Here is a 16,180-nt window from a genome sequence, read left to right as displayed (position 1 = left end):
AAGCTTGCAATGATTTGACGGTCCAGCAGTTCTGCAGGCCCCGTTTCTCGCTTATGGTTGTTGTTTTTTGGAAGGAAATTCTTTGAATCTAGGGTGTGTACAACATATATAATTGCTTATCTTCTGTCAAAAAGAAGAGGAAGAGGAGGAGAACCCGGAGGAGCAGGACGAGCATGGGAACCTGCTGGGGCTGATCGACGACGATGTGGAGGAGGATGAGGAGGAGGAGGAGGAAGAGGAGGACAGGGGCGGGGGCGACAACAGCGACTCCGGGGAGGAGATCGGACACCGCAGGAGGAAGCGCAGTAAGATCTTCAACTTATTCATGGTTTCCTCTTAACCGGTCAATTTCTTGTGTATCTGGCGTTGTCTGAACTTAAACTCTCACACTAAAGCTCAGAATAGATCATTAAAAGGGCTTGCAGATCTCTGAAGATCTTAAAACGAACGCTAGCGTCTGCTTCTACCATTCTCTGACGCGTTCCTCGGGGGTGGGGAGGGAGGGTATCACAGTTCTGTTGGTTTACCTCCTACACATTGCTCTCCCTGTGCTTAGATTTTGACGATCGCCTGGATGACGACGATATCGACCTCATCGAGGAGAACTTGGGAGTGAAAGTGAAGAGGGTGAGTTATGAAACTGTGCCTGAGGAAGCTGGTCTCAATCCTGCAGAGGCCAGCCATCTATTAGCTATGGAAATACCCAGAGACAGACTTGAGTTAATTAGATCAAAATGGAAATGGAAAACGGAGTCTAGTGCGTGGTTCATTTTCCACTCCATTAGCTAGCATGTCTTTCCACTGCGTTGTTGATGCAAAGCAGTGTGCATATTGTGGTTTGCAAACCCTCTGCTTGGTGTTGAGCTCTGTAAATTAGGTAGCAACTAATCTTCTCCCAAAAACGCACATTAATGCAAGACTGCATGTTTTGTTTTTACTTTTTTTTAACTCACGGCTCATGAAAAATTCAGTCTTTTTCTCTATACAAGTTTTTCATGAGCCTTTTAGTAAAACAATTGAAGGGATACTGAAGAACATTGTAAACAATGGGAAGCTGCCATGTTTTCTCCAGCATGAGACTTCAGTAGAATATAAGGAGTGTCACTAACGGCTGCTCCCGTCTCCCGCAGCAAAAGTTCCGTCGCGTGAGGAAGATGTCGGACGACGAGGACGAGGAGGAGGAAGAGGGACGCGAGGGCCACGAGAAGGACCTGATCGCCGAGGAGATCTTCACGGATGGGGGGGTGGAGGACGGGGAGGCGATGGACGTGCCGCTCCACGGGGCTGAAGATGATGAGGATGAGGAAGACGAAGAGTCGGGTGAGGATGTGCAGGCCACCTGTCTGCCTCGGATCTAGCGGTCATTAAACTGACCTGGTCGATTCCACTTTAGATTTAGTATTTTCACTGAAACCAATTGTTTTGGGTTTGAACTCTAGATATCGATGACTTTATCGTGGATGATGATGGGCAGCCCCTTAAGAAACCAAAATGGAGGAAGAAGCTGCCTGGATACACAGACGCGTAAGTAATGGTGGCTTTCTCATAATAAGTACAGTTTCGTTAAAATTAACTCCATATATACTCAACTGACAACCACACTCGGGTTTTTTGCTGGCTGTTGATGGTTGTATGTTGAGGGATCCCGTTATCGTAGTGTTGATAGGCTTTGTGTGTGTGCAGGGCCCTTCAGGAGGCCCAGGAGATCTTCGGTGGGGACTTTGACTTCGCCGAGTTCGACAACGAGGGCTACGACGATGCTGAGGAGGAGGAGGAGGACCCAGACGACGAGGCCTGGGACCGACCCAAGAAGCAGACCAAGAAGAGAGTGGGCCGGCGCAGCATCTTCGAGATCTACGAGCCCAGCGAGCTGGAGAGCAGCCACCTGACGGACCAGGACAACGAGATCCGCTCCACCGACATGCCCGAGCGCTTCCAGGTGAGTGATTTGCATGTCTTGGGTTTCAGCGTGCTTTGTGTCTCCAAGATGTTCACTCTTGGCGTAACAAGGAGAAGATTTCTCAGGAGAATGGTCTGATGGTTTTTTTTGTGACCCTCTCCTCCCACAGCTAAGGGTGATTCCAGTCAAACCAGCGGAGGATGACGAGCTGGAGGAAGAAGCAGAGTGGATCTACCGCAACGCCTTCTCCACCCCCACCATTTCCATGCAGGTACTGACATACTGCTTTGTGGGGCTGGACTGATCATTGTGCTCAGTTGTTTTTCTGGAGCAGCGTTCCTTGAATTTTTATTTAGTTTTGACTTCACCAATGTGCTTCTAACGTGAGTCCCGATTATTCCAGGAGAGCACGGACTACTTGGATCGTGGCTCCACCAACTTCAGCAGAAAGGGACCCAGCACCATCCAGAAGATCAAGGAGGCTCTGAACTTCATGAGGAACCAGCACTTTGAGGTGCAAGTCCGTTGGGGACATGGGGAGACGAGGGGGAAGAATCTGGATACAGTGTCTTATGCTCCATGAGTTTGAGTGAAAATAATCGTATTGTGACGGCTTTTTGCAGAGTTTGCAGCAGATCATAAGATCTCCCGTCATTTAATTGACGAGCTGTGCATCACCCAAAATAGATAAGCTTAATAAAGTGCCAATCTGCGCTCTCTGTCCCGGCCTCTGCCACCTGCATCGACTGCTGTGCTGGCACTCTGGTTAGCGTGGTTTTTGCAAGCGTCTGTACGTTGGTTTCCCCCACAGATCTGGAGACTTTACTCTTTGATTCTTTCACACCTGTTTTTATTTTCGTTATAGATTAAGTAATTGATCCGAGGTCGGTGTTGTCATGCAAGTCATTAAATGTTTCTCCTTTTTTCCGCCACCTTTTCCAGGTTCCCTTCATCGCGTTCTACAGGAAGGAGTATGTGGAACCGGAGCTTAACATCAACGATCTGTGGAAGGTTTGGCAGTGGGATGAAAAGGTAATTGAAGACCAATAAATATGCTTTTTTCTCCCTCAATTTAAAAGAGCTGTGATAAGTATACAACCGCAGATGCGCCCTGATGCCCTTGTTTATTGTTCCGTTTGTCGTGCAGTGGACCCAGCTGAAGACCCGCAAGCAGAACCTGACCCGGCTCTTCCACAAGATGCAGGCGTTCCAGTTCGAGCAGATCTCCGCCGACCCCGACAAGCCCCTCGCCGATGGGATCCGGCCTTTGGACACTGCGGACATGGAGAGGTAATTATCCGGCTGCATAATTTGATTGATCGTTATTGACTTTTTTGTATTGTATTGTATTGTATTGTATTGTATCTCCAGGGTTTTCTAAATGATTTACAGGCACATAGTCTTATAATTGAGGTTTCTGTAGCCCCACTAGGGGAGAGAATTACAAATTTTCCCGACACTTGTGGTATATTTATGCGGTGGACTTTCACATTTGACAAATATGGAGTGCTCATATTTGTGGGTGCCTTTTTATCTTTTGGATAAACATTGCGTCTGTATTCTGACGGCTTCTCCCCTCCTGTCAGGCTCAAGGACGTCCAGTCCATCGACGAGCTGAGCGACGTGTACAACCACTTCCTGCTGTACTACGGCCGAGACATCCCCAAGATGCAGAATGCAGCCAAATCCAACAAAAAGAAACTCAAGAAAATCAAAGAAGTTTCCGAAGAGGACGGTGAGTGAGATTGCCGAGAGGATGGAGCCTGGGACGATGCTTCCCTGAGACTGAAATGCCAGCTGTAGTTTTTATAAAATTGTATAGTAGATCTCCAGCGTTTGTGCTTCCTTTTAAATTTTGTGCTCGTGACTGTGTGCTGTCTGCAGGGGAGCAGGATGCCGAGGTGGAAGAGGAGGAGGAAGAGGAGCAGAAGGGGCCAGACCTGAAGCTAGCCTCCCGCAGGGACATGTACAGCATCTGTCAATCCGCAGGGCTGGGTGAGTGAGCGTGAGCGTGAGTGAGCGAGTGAGAAATATTATATAATATTCTTTTCATAGTTGTTTCAAAAGGTGGCGGGGGGAAAACACTTTATTTTTCATGTCAAATTCAATGGTGTAAACTGTTTGTCCAGACGGCCTTGCGAAGAAGTTTGGTCTGACCCCCGAGCAGTTTGGAGAGAATCTGCGCGACAGCTACCAGCGTCACGAGACGGAGCAGTTCCCCGCCGAGCCCCTGGAGCTGGCCAAGGACTACGTGTGCAGGTGCGATAGCTCTGTCTGTCCCACCTCAGTGTCTCTCTGCCACAGAACCACACTCGCTTCACCCAGACCAGACACTGGGCGTTCGATCTTGTGACTCCCATAGCTTCATAGAAGTGTGTGCAGCTTCATCTTTATTCCTCACGGAGGGTATTTTATTCTTTAACATTGAAATTGAGGGTTTTTGTGCAAATTGTGGTTTAATAATGCTTTTTGCATACTGATGACTCAAAGATTAATGGTACTGACCCTTCTGTTTTCATTACCATGTAAATAGGGAATTAAGGGAATTGTGCAATGAGTACTGTGTAGGCTTTGTTATTGTTTGTTTTGATTGCATTTTTAGTTTGTGTATAATGCACTCACACACATGAAAGAAAGAGGCACTCTTCAATTCCGATTAGCATGATTCTGGTACAGCTCCGGTAACCTGTAATGATTCAGGAGGTGAGATGAGATGGAGTTAGTGATGGGAGGTTTCCGGGGATGTGTTGTAATGGGACCCCTGGTGCCCTTGCAGTCAGTTTGCCACTCCGGAGGCGGTGCTGGAGGGGACGCGCTACATGGTGGCCATGCAGATCGCCAGGGAGCCTCTGGTCAGACATGTGTTGCGACAGACCTTCCAGGAGAGGGCCAAGATCAACATCAAACCCACCAAGAAGGGCAAAAAGGTACCAGCTTCATCCTTTGTCTTCACATTCTTCCACCATTGGAGCAATTTCAATGAATCCACGACCATGATGTATACTCGTCAATTGTGCCTCCTAATGCAGGACGTAGACGAAGCGCACTATGCCTACTCCTTCAAATATCTGAAGAACAAGGCAGTGAAAGAGCTGAACGGTGACCAGTTCCTGAAGATGTGCCTGGCTGAAGAGGAGGGCCTGCTGACCATCGATATCTGTATCGATCTGGTGGGGGTGAAAGGGTGAGCTCTACTCAACTTTTCCTTTTCTCAGGGATTCCTGTTCCCAGGAACTGAATCTGAATTGCGTAATGAAGGTGTCTTGCAGTGAATTTTACTGGAAAGTTATGTAATTCTTACACCCGCCCCCTAAAATACTTTCTTAGACGCTGTAATGCGTGGAGGGCACTGTGCTGATCCTGATCATCTGATCCTCTCCTCTTGCAGGTACGGTAGCGACCAGACCTACTTCGAGGAGATCAAACAGTTCTATTACCGAGACGAGTTCAGCCACCAGGTGCAAGAGTGGAACAGGCAGCGCACGCTGGCCATCGAGCGTTCCCTCAAGCAGTTCCTGTACCCTCAGATGGCCAAGGAACTCAAGAACAAACTCATCGCCGAGGCCAAGGAGAACATCATCAAGGTGCTTTGGGATTTTTAAGTGGACCTCTTGATCTCTCTGTGGTGGGATATGTCTAGTGGTCTGTATAACTGGATGGGAGCTCTCCAGGGCCAGGGTTGGGTGTCCAAAATGCAAGCCAACAAAACAGAATAGCGTTTCATTTCACATGCCTCTTGATGGAGGCCGGAGTGTTAAATGCCTCTTCAATCTCTGCAGAGCTGCAGCAGGAAACTCTACAACTGGCTGAAGGTGGCACCGTACCGGCCGGACCAGCAGGTGGAGGAGGACGAGGACCTGATGGACGAGAACCAGGGCAAAGGCATCAGAGTGCTGGGGGTGGCCTTCGCGACTGGCAGGTAACCTTGTGTGGACTTGTTGGTACCTCTGCTGTCGTGTCTCAATGTACCTGCATTTGCACACGGGCATCAAATGTTTTTTTCTTCATGCTGTCATGTCTTTTCTCCAGAGACACCCCCGTGTTCTGTTCCCTCCTCAACGGTGACGGGGAGGTGCTGGATTTCCTGCGCCTGCCTTACTTCCTGAAGAGGAGGAATGCCTGGCGAGAGGATGAGAGAGAGAAAAAGGTGGGCTGTGGAACCAGTTTGGTCCTTACATGAAAATACTTAATTGTTTTTTGTTTTGTGATGAGAGGCTGAGGGCTTTTAGTGAAATTCAATTTTGTTCTTTCAGCTTCAAGACATCGAAACCCTAAAAAAGTTCCTTGTTAGCAAGAAACCTCATGTGGTGGCTGTTGCTGGAGAAAACAGGTTCGTTGGAACCTCCTGTATCTGTCCTATAGTCAATTTTGCTTTTCTTTCTCACTTCTATTGTGCTTAAAACACTGCCAGCTTTCTTATTGACCTCCCTTGTGCTTCACTCCTTGCAGAGATGCCCAGATGGTCATTGAGGACATCAAGCGCACGGTGAGCGAGTTGGAGCAGGAGGTCTCCATTCCCAGCATCGGGGTGGAGCTGGTGGACAACGAGCTGGCCATGCTCTACATGAACAGCAAGAAGTCCGAGGTGAGCAGTAGCACCTTTCACTGCCCAGAGCTGTGCAGGAGCAGCGATGCACATCTTATCCTGGGTGTTTCTCTGCGTCCTTCATCCACCATCGGAGCGCTTAACGAGGGATTTTAGATGGTGTGCTTTGGTGTCACGCCGCACAAGCTGGGCATGGGAAGTCTAGTTTTCTGGCTGGCAGTTCTCCGACGAGATCGCACTGACGCCGGGGGTGGTACAGCAAAGCGCCAGAAGCGAGGTGGCTTTGATCCGGTTCATTTGAAGGCCGTCCTGTGATCTTAAGCTCTATCCCCTTGCTGTTATTTTTTCTCCCCTTTCAGTACGTTGTTTTGGCATTCTTTTTCCAGACGGACTTCAGGGACTACCCCCCCCTGCTGCGCCAGGCTGTGTCCGTCGCCCGCAAGATTCAGGACCCCCTGATCGAGTATGCGCAGGTCTGCAGCTCGGACGAGGACATCCTCTGCTTGAAACTGCATCCTCTTCAGGTACTTTCATCGCCTGAGTACAACAGATATCAGTGGCCGGATGCATAAGCATTTTAATGTGTTAAAATTAAATACCCTCGGGGTACTAGGCCCGCAGGGGGAGCTCTACACGTCAGGCCTAGAGTGCTCTCAAAAAAATCACAGTATTTCATTTTAAATAAATACATATATAAACATAATATGAAACCTATACATCACAAGAAAATTAAGACACTGACGTTTTTCATTCTTTTATAATTCGTTTATTTTTTCAATAAAAACAGAAATGTGCATTAGCAAACAAACAACTTATACAGATGCCATTTTTATTTTCAAAACATCCCAGTTTTCAGAATTAACCTGGCTTATAAACATTTAAAAAATCATATTCATATGAATTGCCAGAATGTTATTTTTAAAATACAAAAAAACACATTTTTACAAATACTTGTTCAAGAGATATAATAAGTTTTGCAAGGAGCACACCTGTCTAGAAACTAGTCAGAATTACACGGCAAAACAACAAAAATTAAACTTGCCATGTGGAAATACATCTCGGACTATTACTAATTTATTATTTATTAGCTTTCTTGTGTCAATTTCTATTATTTCTGTCGAAAAGGTGATGCTGACATTTAGGTTGACCAGCGGAAATAAACTAGAAATGTGTAATCTGCACCGTCACCGCCTCGCATTTACATTCCCAAGATAAACTTCTGTCCCCCCTCTTCCAAATCGCGGTCATAACTGTGTACAATACCAATCAATGTGCCAAATTTAAGTTTACAATACTAAACATTTTGTTTAATTTAGTTTTACCGGTCTCAGAAGTAGTCAAATGTTCAAAACATCCCCCATTTGACTCCTTTTAAAAGCGCTCTCGTGTAGTGTGCATTTTCAGCGCGCTGCAATCTTTTCCCATCTTCTGTAAGAGACGTATTTTATTTTAAACAAACTAATGCAACTATTTTTAACTAATGTTTGTTTTAAAAGCTTTTTGAATGGTTCAGTCTCTCTATGAACATCTCTGCTATTGCTTAAAACAATTTGTTGCTATGCAGATTTGTCCAATAAAATCCATTTTAAGGCTAAAAAGGGGGCAGAATTCTGGGCCAAAAATCGGCCCTCTAGTCCCTAGCTACACTCCTGGGCGGGCCGATTTTTGCCCCGCTAGTTCTCTGTGGGTTAAGCATTAAAAGTTCCTTAAGATTCTACATTCTAAGGGTTTAAAGAAAGAAAATCAAACTAAATCAATGTCAGACGGGGGTGGGATTGTAGTTTTACTCTACAACTTGGTTTTCTGAATCCTTGTCCACAGGAACACGTGGTGAAGGAGGAGCTGCTCAATGCCCTGTACTGCGAATTCATCAACCGGGTCAACGAGGTGGGCGTGGATGTGAACCGAGCCATCGCCCATCCCTACACCCAGAGTCTGGTGCAGTATGTGTGCGGTCTGGGGCCCAGGAAGGGGTCCCACCTCCTCAAGGTGAGAGGGATGCCATTCAGGCCACACGCTGGAATGGGGTTCTGCCTGTAATGAAGTTTAACGCCACCTCTCTTTCGGGTTCAAGATTCTCAAGCAGAACAACACGCGGCTGGAGAACAGGACACAGCTCGTCACCATGTGCCACATGGGGCCCAAAGTGTTCATCAACTGCGCCGGCTTTATCAAAATCGACACGGCATCTTTGGGAGACAGCACGGACTCCTACATCGAGGTGCTGGATGGGTCGCGGGTGCACCCCGAGACGTACGAGTGGGCGCGGAAGATGGCGGTGGACGCGCTGGAGTACGATGAGTCCGCCGAGGACGCCAACCCTGCGGGGGCGCTGGAGGAGATCCTGGAGAACCCAGAGAGGCTGAAGGACCTGGATCTGGACGCCTTCGCAGAGGAGCTGGAGAGACAGGTGTGAACAGTATTTTGGAGTTGGAAATCATGAATCATGAAGTGTCATGGCAGTCAAAGACACGTGACCCATAGAAGCAGAAGGACGGAGATGCGCAATTCCGATATCTGGAGGAAGCGGATTGTCGGCAAGATTTCTGCTTGGCTGAAAGCTGCTGCCATCAGTTTGTGGTTTTTCCAGGTTTTTTCTGTTGTGAGTCGGATGCTCACTGCGTCTGTGTCCACAGGGTTACGGCAACAAAGGCATCACGCTGTACGATATCCGAGCGGAGCTGAGCTGCAGGTACAAGGACCTGAGAGCGACCTACCGCCCCCCCAACACAGAGGAGGTCTTCAACCTGCTGACCAAGGAGACGCCCGAGACCTTCTATATCGGTACGGGCCTTCACTCTATCGATCTGTTCGAAGAAAAACATTGAGCAGAAAAATTGCTTGCTTGCTTGGTTGTTTCAAGTCATTCTTGTATTGGTTGCTGCTGCTGTATTCCTGTGTTCTGCCTTCTCCCCACCCCGCCATTGACTGACTCACTCTCCCTCTACAGGCAAGCTCATTACCAGCGTGGTGACTGGCATCGCTCACCGGCGGCCACAGGGAGAAAGCTACGACCAGGCCATCAGGAACGATGAGACCGGGCTGTGGCAGTGCCCCTTCTGCCAGCAGGACAACTTCCCCGAGCTCAGCGAGGTCAGAGCGCCAGTGCCTGGTCATTAACACACACGGCTACTGTGATATTGAAACGATTGTTCCCCTCCCCCCACCCCCCATCTCTCATAAGTCATCTTATGCCAGGAAAGGTTTTTAGAGCACATTACTGTTCCCAATGCTGCAGCTGTAACAGCCACTTGGTGATCAGGCACCATATTGGTTCTCCCCGGCGAGGGCTCAAGGCCTTGCTTGTGCTTCCCCAGGTCTGGAATCACTTCGACAGTGGCTCCTGTCCCGGCCAGGCCATCGGGGTGAGGACACGGATGGACAACGCAGTCATGGGCTTCATTCCCACCAAGTTCCTGAGTGATAAAGTGGTCAAGCACCCTGAGGAGAGAGTGAAGGTAACGCAGGCATCCCCCATCCCCATCGCACACCGCTTTAAACGTAGTCTCTGTCCGTCTGACACAGGAGAGGAGTGCATCAAACAGAGTCTTTCCTGTGCTGGCCTCTCTAGGTGGGAATGACCGTCCACTGCCGGATTATGAAGATCGACATCGAGAAGTTCAGCGTTGACCTCACCTGCAGGACGTCCGACCTGATGGACAAGAACAACGAGTGGAAGCTGCCCAAGGACACCTACTACGACTTCGACGCCGAGTCGGAGGACCTCAAGCTGGAGGAAGAGACCAAGAAGAAACAGCAGCGCACCAGTCAGTCCATTTCACAAGCCTTTGAGAATAACCCAGTGACCTCAATCAATAGCCGTGCTCTCCTTGTATATGTTAGGTGTTAGTTGTGCTCCAGAGAATGCCCCCGATTTGTGTGAGTTGTTGTCCTGTGTCATCAAGCCTTTGGTGTCTGAGCCCTCTCTCTGTTGTGGGTCTCTGCAGCCTATATAAAGAGGGTGATCGCCCATCCGTCATTCCACAACATCAACTTCAAGCAGGCTGAGAAGATGATGGAGTCCATGGACCAGGGTGACGTCATCATCCGGCCCAGCAGCAAGGGGGAGAACCACCTGACCGTCACCTGGAAGGTGGCCGACGGCATCTACCAGCACGTGGATGTCCGGGAGGAGGGCAAGGAGAACGCCTTCAGCTTGGGACACACGCTGTGGATTAACAATGAGGTCAGTGCCTGGGGCCGGGGGTGATCCACACTGGATGTCAGCCTGTAGCTTAGATCAATTCCGTGTGAAGAAGCATCTAATCTTAATTGTTTTTTTACCTGCAGGAGTTTGAAGATCTGGATGAAATCACGGCCCGTTATGTTCAGCCAATGGCTTCTTTTGCACGTGATCTTCTTAGTCATAAATATTTCCTGGACTGTAATGGTGGAGACCGAAAGGTAGCGTTTTTGTTTTACTAAAACATTGTTACAAATGTATAGCAAATTTTAAATGGGGAAGGGGGTGAAAGGGAAATGTTTTTGCATTTACACTGTATTATGAAAGTAGTGGGACCATAGACAAGCTAGCTGTTCACAGTGTGTTCGGGATGTAGTATCCCGGCCTAGACTCCGAGCAGCCTATTCGGTTCAGCAGTGAGTGGATTTGTGTTGCACCAACCCTCACCTTAAGTATCCAGCAATCCTGACAGTACTCTGTCATCGGGAATGACGTAAGCTCTGTCGTTTGCGGTGCCCTCTGGAGAAACCCCCACGGCACCCGACCTCTGGCACAACCCGTCACTGCCGGAGAGCTTGGTCCCATTACTTTTGTTATGATAGTGTGTGTCATGAAAGCTGAAAACAAATTGCCTGGCTTTTGTGCTTGGCAACAGACACAACTGGAATTTGCATTAAGCACTTTTTGATTTTGTAGAAAATGGAAGAGCTTCTGGTCAAAGCGAAGAAAGAAAAGCCTACATTTATCCCCTATTATGTATCTGCTTGTAAAGAGCTGCCAGGAAAATTCCTGCTAGGATACCAGCCACGGGGCAAGCCAAGGTTAGTTGTCGACTGCCAGCTATCCGTTCAGTCTTTCTTGTGCAAATGTAGCCTGTTTGAATTTGCATAGATTTACAAATGCTGCAGTAGCTGTGGACCACATTGTAGCTTTAGACTTTGACTTCCAAACAAAACCTCTGGAGCCTAGTGATAAACGAGAATTCATGACATGCAAAATGTGGGCCCAGCTCGAGCTGTAGAGGCATAATGAGAATATGAAATGGTGTCTGTGGTGGTTCATTGAAAGGACACAGAATTTGAACAGTGTTTATCTTGCATTGGACACAGTATATATAAATATACCATCACTTTGAGAGAGTTGAATATTATGACGAGTGTTTCCTACTATCTACAAAAATAAAGACTTTTTAGGAAAACTGCATTATTTTAAATGACTAATATAAGCAGTAACCTTGCATTTACTCTGGACTAGTCTGAGAATTTCATTTGACTAGAAACCAGTAAAACTCCACTGAGAATCGGCCCTCAAATGTGTTGATTATGTGAACAGATCCGTGTTTGGTGACACCGTTGCGTTTCGTTGCAGGGTAGAGTTTGTGACGGTAACACCTGACGGGTTCAGGTACAGATCACAGATGTTCTCCACTGTGAACGGCCTCTTCCGCTGGTTCAAGGATCACTACCAGGACCCGGTGCCAGGTGGGTGCAGCGTCCGTGACTGTAATCGAGAGCTATCGAACACATTGGCATCTCTGGCTAGGCTGTGCTGGTGCTCATGTATCGCAATCCAGATGACTGGCCCTTGGCATTCTGTCCAGGAGACCCTGTTATTTGGCACATCGTCTGAATCCTATACTGTTTCACTTCAGTTAGACTCTCCAGAGATTATAAATTAAGTGGGTTAAGCTCAGCTGCCATTACTAATTTGTTCCCTTGTTTTCCTTTTTAATCAGGCATTACTCCCAGCAGCAGTAGCAGAACGCGAACTCCGGCATCCATCGGTACGACGCCCGCAAACATCAACATCGCAGGCAAGTGATCTGCATGGGCGCGGACAGTGCTTTACTCACTGCTCACTGTGCCAAGCTGCTTCGCCTTTTCACGACTCGAATTTGATATTAAGATTTATCAAATGTTGATTTCTTTTTTTTCGTCTCCCCCTCAGATCTGACCCGTGCGGTGAACGCGCTCCCCCAGAACATGACGTCTCAGATGTTCAGCGCCATCGCCGCCGTCACGGGGCAGAACCAGAACCCCAACGCCACTCCGGCGCAGTGGGCGTCCAGCCAGTACGGCTACAGTGGCGGCAGCAGCGGCGGAGGAGGCGGCAGCAGTGCTTACCACGTACGGCCCTGTAGTTTGGCTTTTCCGTTCTGTGATTTTGTTCGATCATTTGATTTTTGCCCAGTCTTTTTATTGTTGTGCACGGGTTATTACCTTTCCCGTTTCCCCTCAGGTCTTTGCCACCCCGGCCCAGCAGCCTATCGCCACTCCCCTGATGACCCCCAGCTACTCCTACACCACCCCCAGCCAGCAGGCCATCACCACCCCCCAGTACCCCAGCAGTGCCACGCCCCAGTCCTCCCACGGGCACCCGTCCTCATCCTCGTCTTCGTCCTCCCGGCACAGACAGCAGCCCAAGTAAGTACAGCGCCTGACCTGTCCGCAGTGTGATATATGAAGCACTGGTGGCTCAGAGGGACAGTGCGTTGACCTCCGTGTGTCTTTTTCCCACAGGACGAACGCCCACACCGCCGTGGACTGGGGCAAGATGGCCGAGCAGTGGCTGCAGGAGAAGGAGGCGGAGCGGCGGAAACAGAAGACCAGGGTGACCCCGCGCCCCTCGCCCAGCCCCATGATCGAGAGCACGCCCATGTCCATCGCCGGCGACGCCACACCACTGCTGGACGAGATGGACCGGTAGAAGGAGGCGTCCCGCCCCAGCCAGCGCCCCGTCCCCTGCCTCGCCTGGACACCTCCTACACTGTCCCTACGAAGGATTGCATCCCCAAACCTACTTTTTGTTCTAACAGTCTGGGAATAATTATCTTCTTGAGGTTGAGACTGATTTACTGATGCGTGAAAGTGCCAGTTGACCGAGGCGGACTTTAGGAAATGGACCTATTATTGCCGTTTATCTCTGGCTTTTTTGTTTTTCCCCTTTCTTTTTTAAAGGTTAGCCCACTTAGAAATAAGGAAATAGTATGAATGGCAAGCTTTTAACGGTCTTGCACTTTAAAATCTACTTTATCGGTTAGTATCTCCCGTCTGCCCGATCTCGCAGGAATCGCGCCGGTGCCAAAACAAATGTACCATCCACACGCTTTGCCGAGAGATACTTCAGCGTTTTGTATGCATGCATCAAAACAAATAAAAGTTTTTTTGGGGGGGGATTGACCGAAATCTTGGGACTTGTCACAGATCGCTTCTGTTACTCTGAAAACACTTCAGACTTGTACATTTGTATGAAATCCTTCTTTACTACTTGTAATCTAAATGTCTCGCCCTGTAGTGCATTTAGCTGTCATCTTCGCTATGGAGTTAAGCTGTCGGCTACAACTTCACCCTTTGAATCACGGGATGGGCTTTTGTTACATGCCCTCCCACGTGCTAATTCCCTCTCAGTATTGGTTAAAGGGGGATCTCCCGGCAGCATCTGGGGTCCCAACGGTGGGGGAATCCTTTTCCTGTCCCACAACCCCCGCTGGATAATATTGCGTACCATTGAAAGCAGAGAGACTTAGAAAAGAGAAACGGTGGACTGCATTTACTCTGGATTTTGCTTTTCAATGGTTTTATGGGTTGTTTTTTTTGTTAGTTTTTTGTATCTATAATTTTAGTAGTTGTTTATTAATGTGAACATCATTTCAATGAAAAAAATAGTTTTAACCTTGTGCTGTTTTGTTCTCACGCTATTAGTGAGTTTGCTTTTAAAGTCTGCTGCCTAGTTGTTCAGGTTGAAAGCCAGTGAGCCGTCACTGTCCGGGCGCCGGTCTCGCTTCTGTAACATCTGACAAAAGTTGTCTGTTTGACCAGATGTGTTGCTCAGAAAATGCTCGTGCTGGGTTCTGTGGGGAAAGCATCTGCATCAGCAAGGCTTGTTATACACGACTTATTCTGATTGTTACAAGGTTTTTTTTTTATTATTATTATTATTTTCCTTGTCTGTCAGAGGTTGCAATCAGAAAAAAGGGGAGTATTTGAGTACCTTTTTATTTTCCATTTTCTTTTCTTCCCCAGCCTTGACTTATGGAATGGACCCCGCTGTAGCACCTTGTGAACTCTACAAATCGTTGTACAATTCTGTGTCTATCATGTGTTCTGTAAACCTAATGTCACTTAAAACCAGGCACTGCCACCTGCATGTGGCATGAGTCTGAGGTATGGGTCACAACCTGTTTCTGTGGTATAATACTGCTGATTCTCCTTGATAAAAAATACACCAATTTACTCTCCACCTTCTTCTTTGACCACTACATGCATAGTGCTTTTCATATGAATGTCCATAAGGCATTACTGTAGTGTTGTAGACTGTACTAGTGCGGTGCAGGACATTTGCCCTTGCCTGTGGAGAAGTGAAGGGCAGTGTATTGTAGATAAACCTGTTGTTGGTGCATTATTTTGCACAGTGTAGTAAATGCCTTTTCAACTTTTTGATTTTTACGGTGTCCCTATCCCAGACTGAATTTGAAAGCTTCTGTTAAAGTGTGAGTGATGCTGAAAGCCAGTACTTTGTTTGGTATATATTGCAGCACGATATCTTTATGGGTGGAGGGGATGGAAAGGATTTTTAAACCATTATCTAATCCAATCACAATTTTTCATTTCATGTCCGAATCACTGATGTAAAGGTGTATTTGCCTACAACTGGGGTGATTGATCCCTCGCCAAGTAGGCAACAATTCCTCTTTGTCGAGGATACAATTGTTTCTTTGCTGTAAAAACGTATACGTTCTGCGTTCCCCTCAGCTACTTTTGAATGGCTTGTCATTGTTTCTGAGCGTGAGAACAAGACGTATAGCAGCGCAGTGTTCATTGTTATATGGATCATATTACAGGCCGCTGTTTGCAGACATGTCTAGTCTTGATTATTCTCCCAGCTTTTTGATGAATTGGTTATTGAATTACATTTTGTCTTATGAGTCTGCGGTCTCACTTTTGATGTAGATTTTATTTTTCTTTCTTTCAAATCAAGATGTGAGGGAGTCAAGTGACCCGGTGGAAAAGATGGCTACCTGAATTTCTGCTTTCCTTTTATTTAATACTTTCCCTATGTTGAAAGTGCTTGATTTGCTGTAAAAAGCAATTATAATATTAAAAGAAATGTCAGACACACAAGGCAATGAGCTTTTTCCACTTTTTTTTACTGCGCCACACTCGCAGAAAAATACAGTACACCCTAAACCAGCATCAGCCTAGAAGCATTGTAGTGTGTTTCCAACATTACCTGGAAGAGGTAAGAATACGGGAGATAAAACCCCTGAATGGCTCCAGGTTGCATTTATCAGGAACTTTCAATTGAGGAAAATGTGAAATCTTTAATGTGAAGAAGGACCTTGCTGACTGGATTCCTGGCAAATTCACTTCTACATGTTTATCCATTGAGGAGATCTTCAAACCAATCCAACAAATCCTTACACAACACTTCAAGTCCCAAATGAAAGATTAATCAGCTGCCAGGTTACTGATATTAAGACAATGTTACTTACATATGTGTAATTAATTACAGGGTTTGTAGTTATGCAATAGAAAACCATGGTTGCAGTTCC

General features: G+C 47.4%; 1 protein-coding gene across 2 annotated transcripts in view; it reads left to right on the top strand.

The window, feature by feature from the left end:
* supt6h (SPT6 homolog, histone chaperone and transcription elongation factor) overlaps nucleotides 1-15,749 on the top strand; it is a 17,336-nt gene extending 1,587 nt beyond the window's left edge. Inside the window, exons 3-36 of one of the 2 annotated variants that reach the window (XM_066695678.1) lie at nucleotides 138-305; nucleotides 557-627; nucleotides 1,131-1,320; nucleotides 1,440-1,524; nucleotides 1,684-1,939; nucleotides 2,070-2,171; nucleotides 2,304-2,414; nucleotides 2,843-2,932; nucleotides 3,048-3,190; nucleotides 3,487-3,635; nucleotides 3,785-3,895; nucleotides 4,030-4,159; nucleotides 4,677-4,827; nucleotides 4,930-5,084; nucleotides 5,289-5,484; nucleotides 5,680-5,819; nucleotides 5,930-6,047; nucleotides 6,154-6,230; nucleotides 6,350-6,485; nucleotides 6,833-6,970; nucleotides 8,268-8,435; nucleotides 8,521-8,856; nucleotides 9,083-9,230; nucleotides 9,397-9,539; nucleotides 9,764-9,904; nucleotides 10,018-10,213; nucleotides 10,394-10,632; nucleotides 10,737-10,850; nucleotides 11,326-11,450; nucleotides 11,998-12,110; nucleotides 12,365-12,442; nucleotides 12,577-12,755; nucleotides 12,868-13,052; nucleotides 13,149-15,749. In XM_066695678.1, coding sequence (XP_066551775.1) covers nucleotides 138-305; nucleotides 557-627; nucleotides 1,131-1,320; nucleotides 1,440-1,524; nucleotides 1,684-1,939; nucleotides 2,070-2,171; nucleotides 2,304-2,414; nucleotides 2,843-2,932; nucleotides 3,048-3,190; nucleotides 3,487-3,635; nucleotides 3,785-3,895; nucleotides 4,030-4,159; nucleotides 4,677-4,827; nucleotides 4,930-5,084; nucleotides 5,289-5,484; nucleotides 5,680-5,819; nucleotides 5,930-6,047; nucleotides 6,154-6,230; nucleotides 6,350-6,485; nucleotides 6,833-6,970; nucleotides 8,268-8,435; nucleotides 8,521-8,856; nucleotides 9,083-9,230; nucleotides 9,397-9,539; nucleotides 9,764-9,904; nucleotides 10,018-10,213; nucleotides 10,394-10,632; nucleotides 10,737-10,850; nucleotides 11,326-11,450; nucleotides 11,998-12,110; nucleotides 12,365-12,442; nucleotides 12,577-12,755; nucleotides 12,868-13,052; nucleotides 13,149-13,335 — 5,069 coding nt within the window. In that variant the 3' untranslated portion in view covers nucleotides 13,336-15,749. Of the gene's footprint in view, nucleotides 1-134; nucleotides 306-556; nucleotides 628-1,130; nucleotides 1,321-1,439; nucleotides 1,525-1,683; nucleotides 1,940-2,069; nucleotides 2,172-2,303; nucleotides 2,415-2,842; nucleotides 2,933-3,047; nucleotides 3,191-3,486; nucleotides 3,636-3,784; nucleotides 3,896-4,029; nucleotides 4,160-4,676; nucleotides 4,828-4,929; nucleotides 5,085-5,288; nucleotides 5,485-5,679; nucleotides 5,820-5,929; nucleotides 6,048-6,153; nucleotides 6,231-6,349; nucleotides 6,486-6,832; nucleotides 6,971-8,267; nucleotides 8,436-8,520; nucleotides 8,857-9,082; nucleotides 9,231-9,396; nucleotides 9,540-9,763; nucleotides 9,905-10,017; nucleotides 10,214-10,393; nucleotides 10,633-10,736; nucleotides 10,851-11,325; nucleotides 11,451-11,997; nucleotides 12,111-12,364; nucleotides 12,443-12,576; nucleotides 12,756-12,867; nucleotides 13,053-13,148 lie in introns of both variants that reach the window. The other variant, XM_066695677.1, reaches the window with a different exon arrangement.
* Nucleotides 15,750-16,180: the final 431 nt, after the last annotated feature.

Source organism: Amia ocellicauda, chromosome 22 (assembly GCF_036373705.1).
Source record: "Amia ocellicauda isolate fAmiCal2 chromosome 22, fAmiCal2.hap1, whole genome shotgun sequence".
NCBI lineage: Eukaryota > Metazoa > Chordata > Actinopteri > Amiiformes > Amiidae > Amia > Amia ocellicauda.
This window is presented reverse-complemented; position numbering and strand designations above follow the sequence as displayed.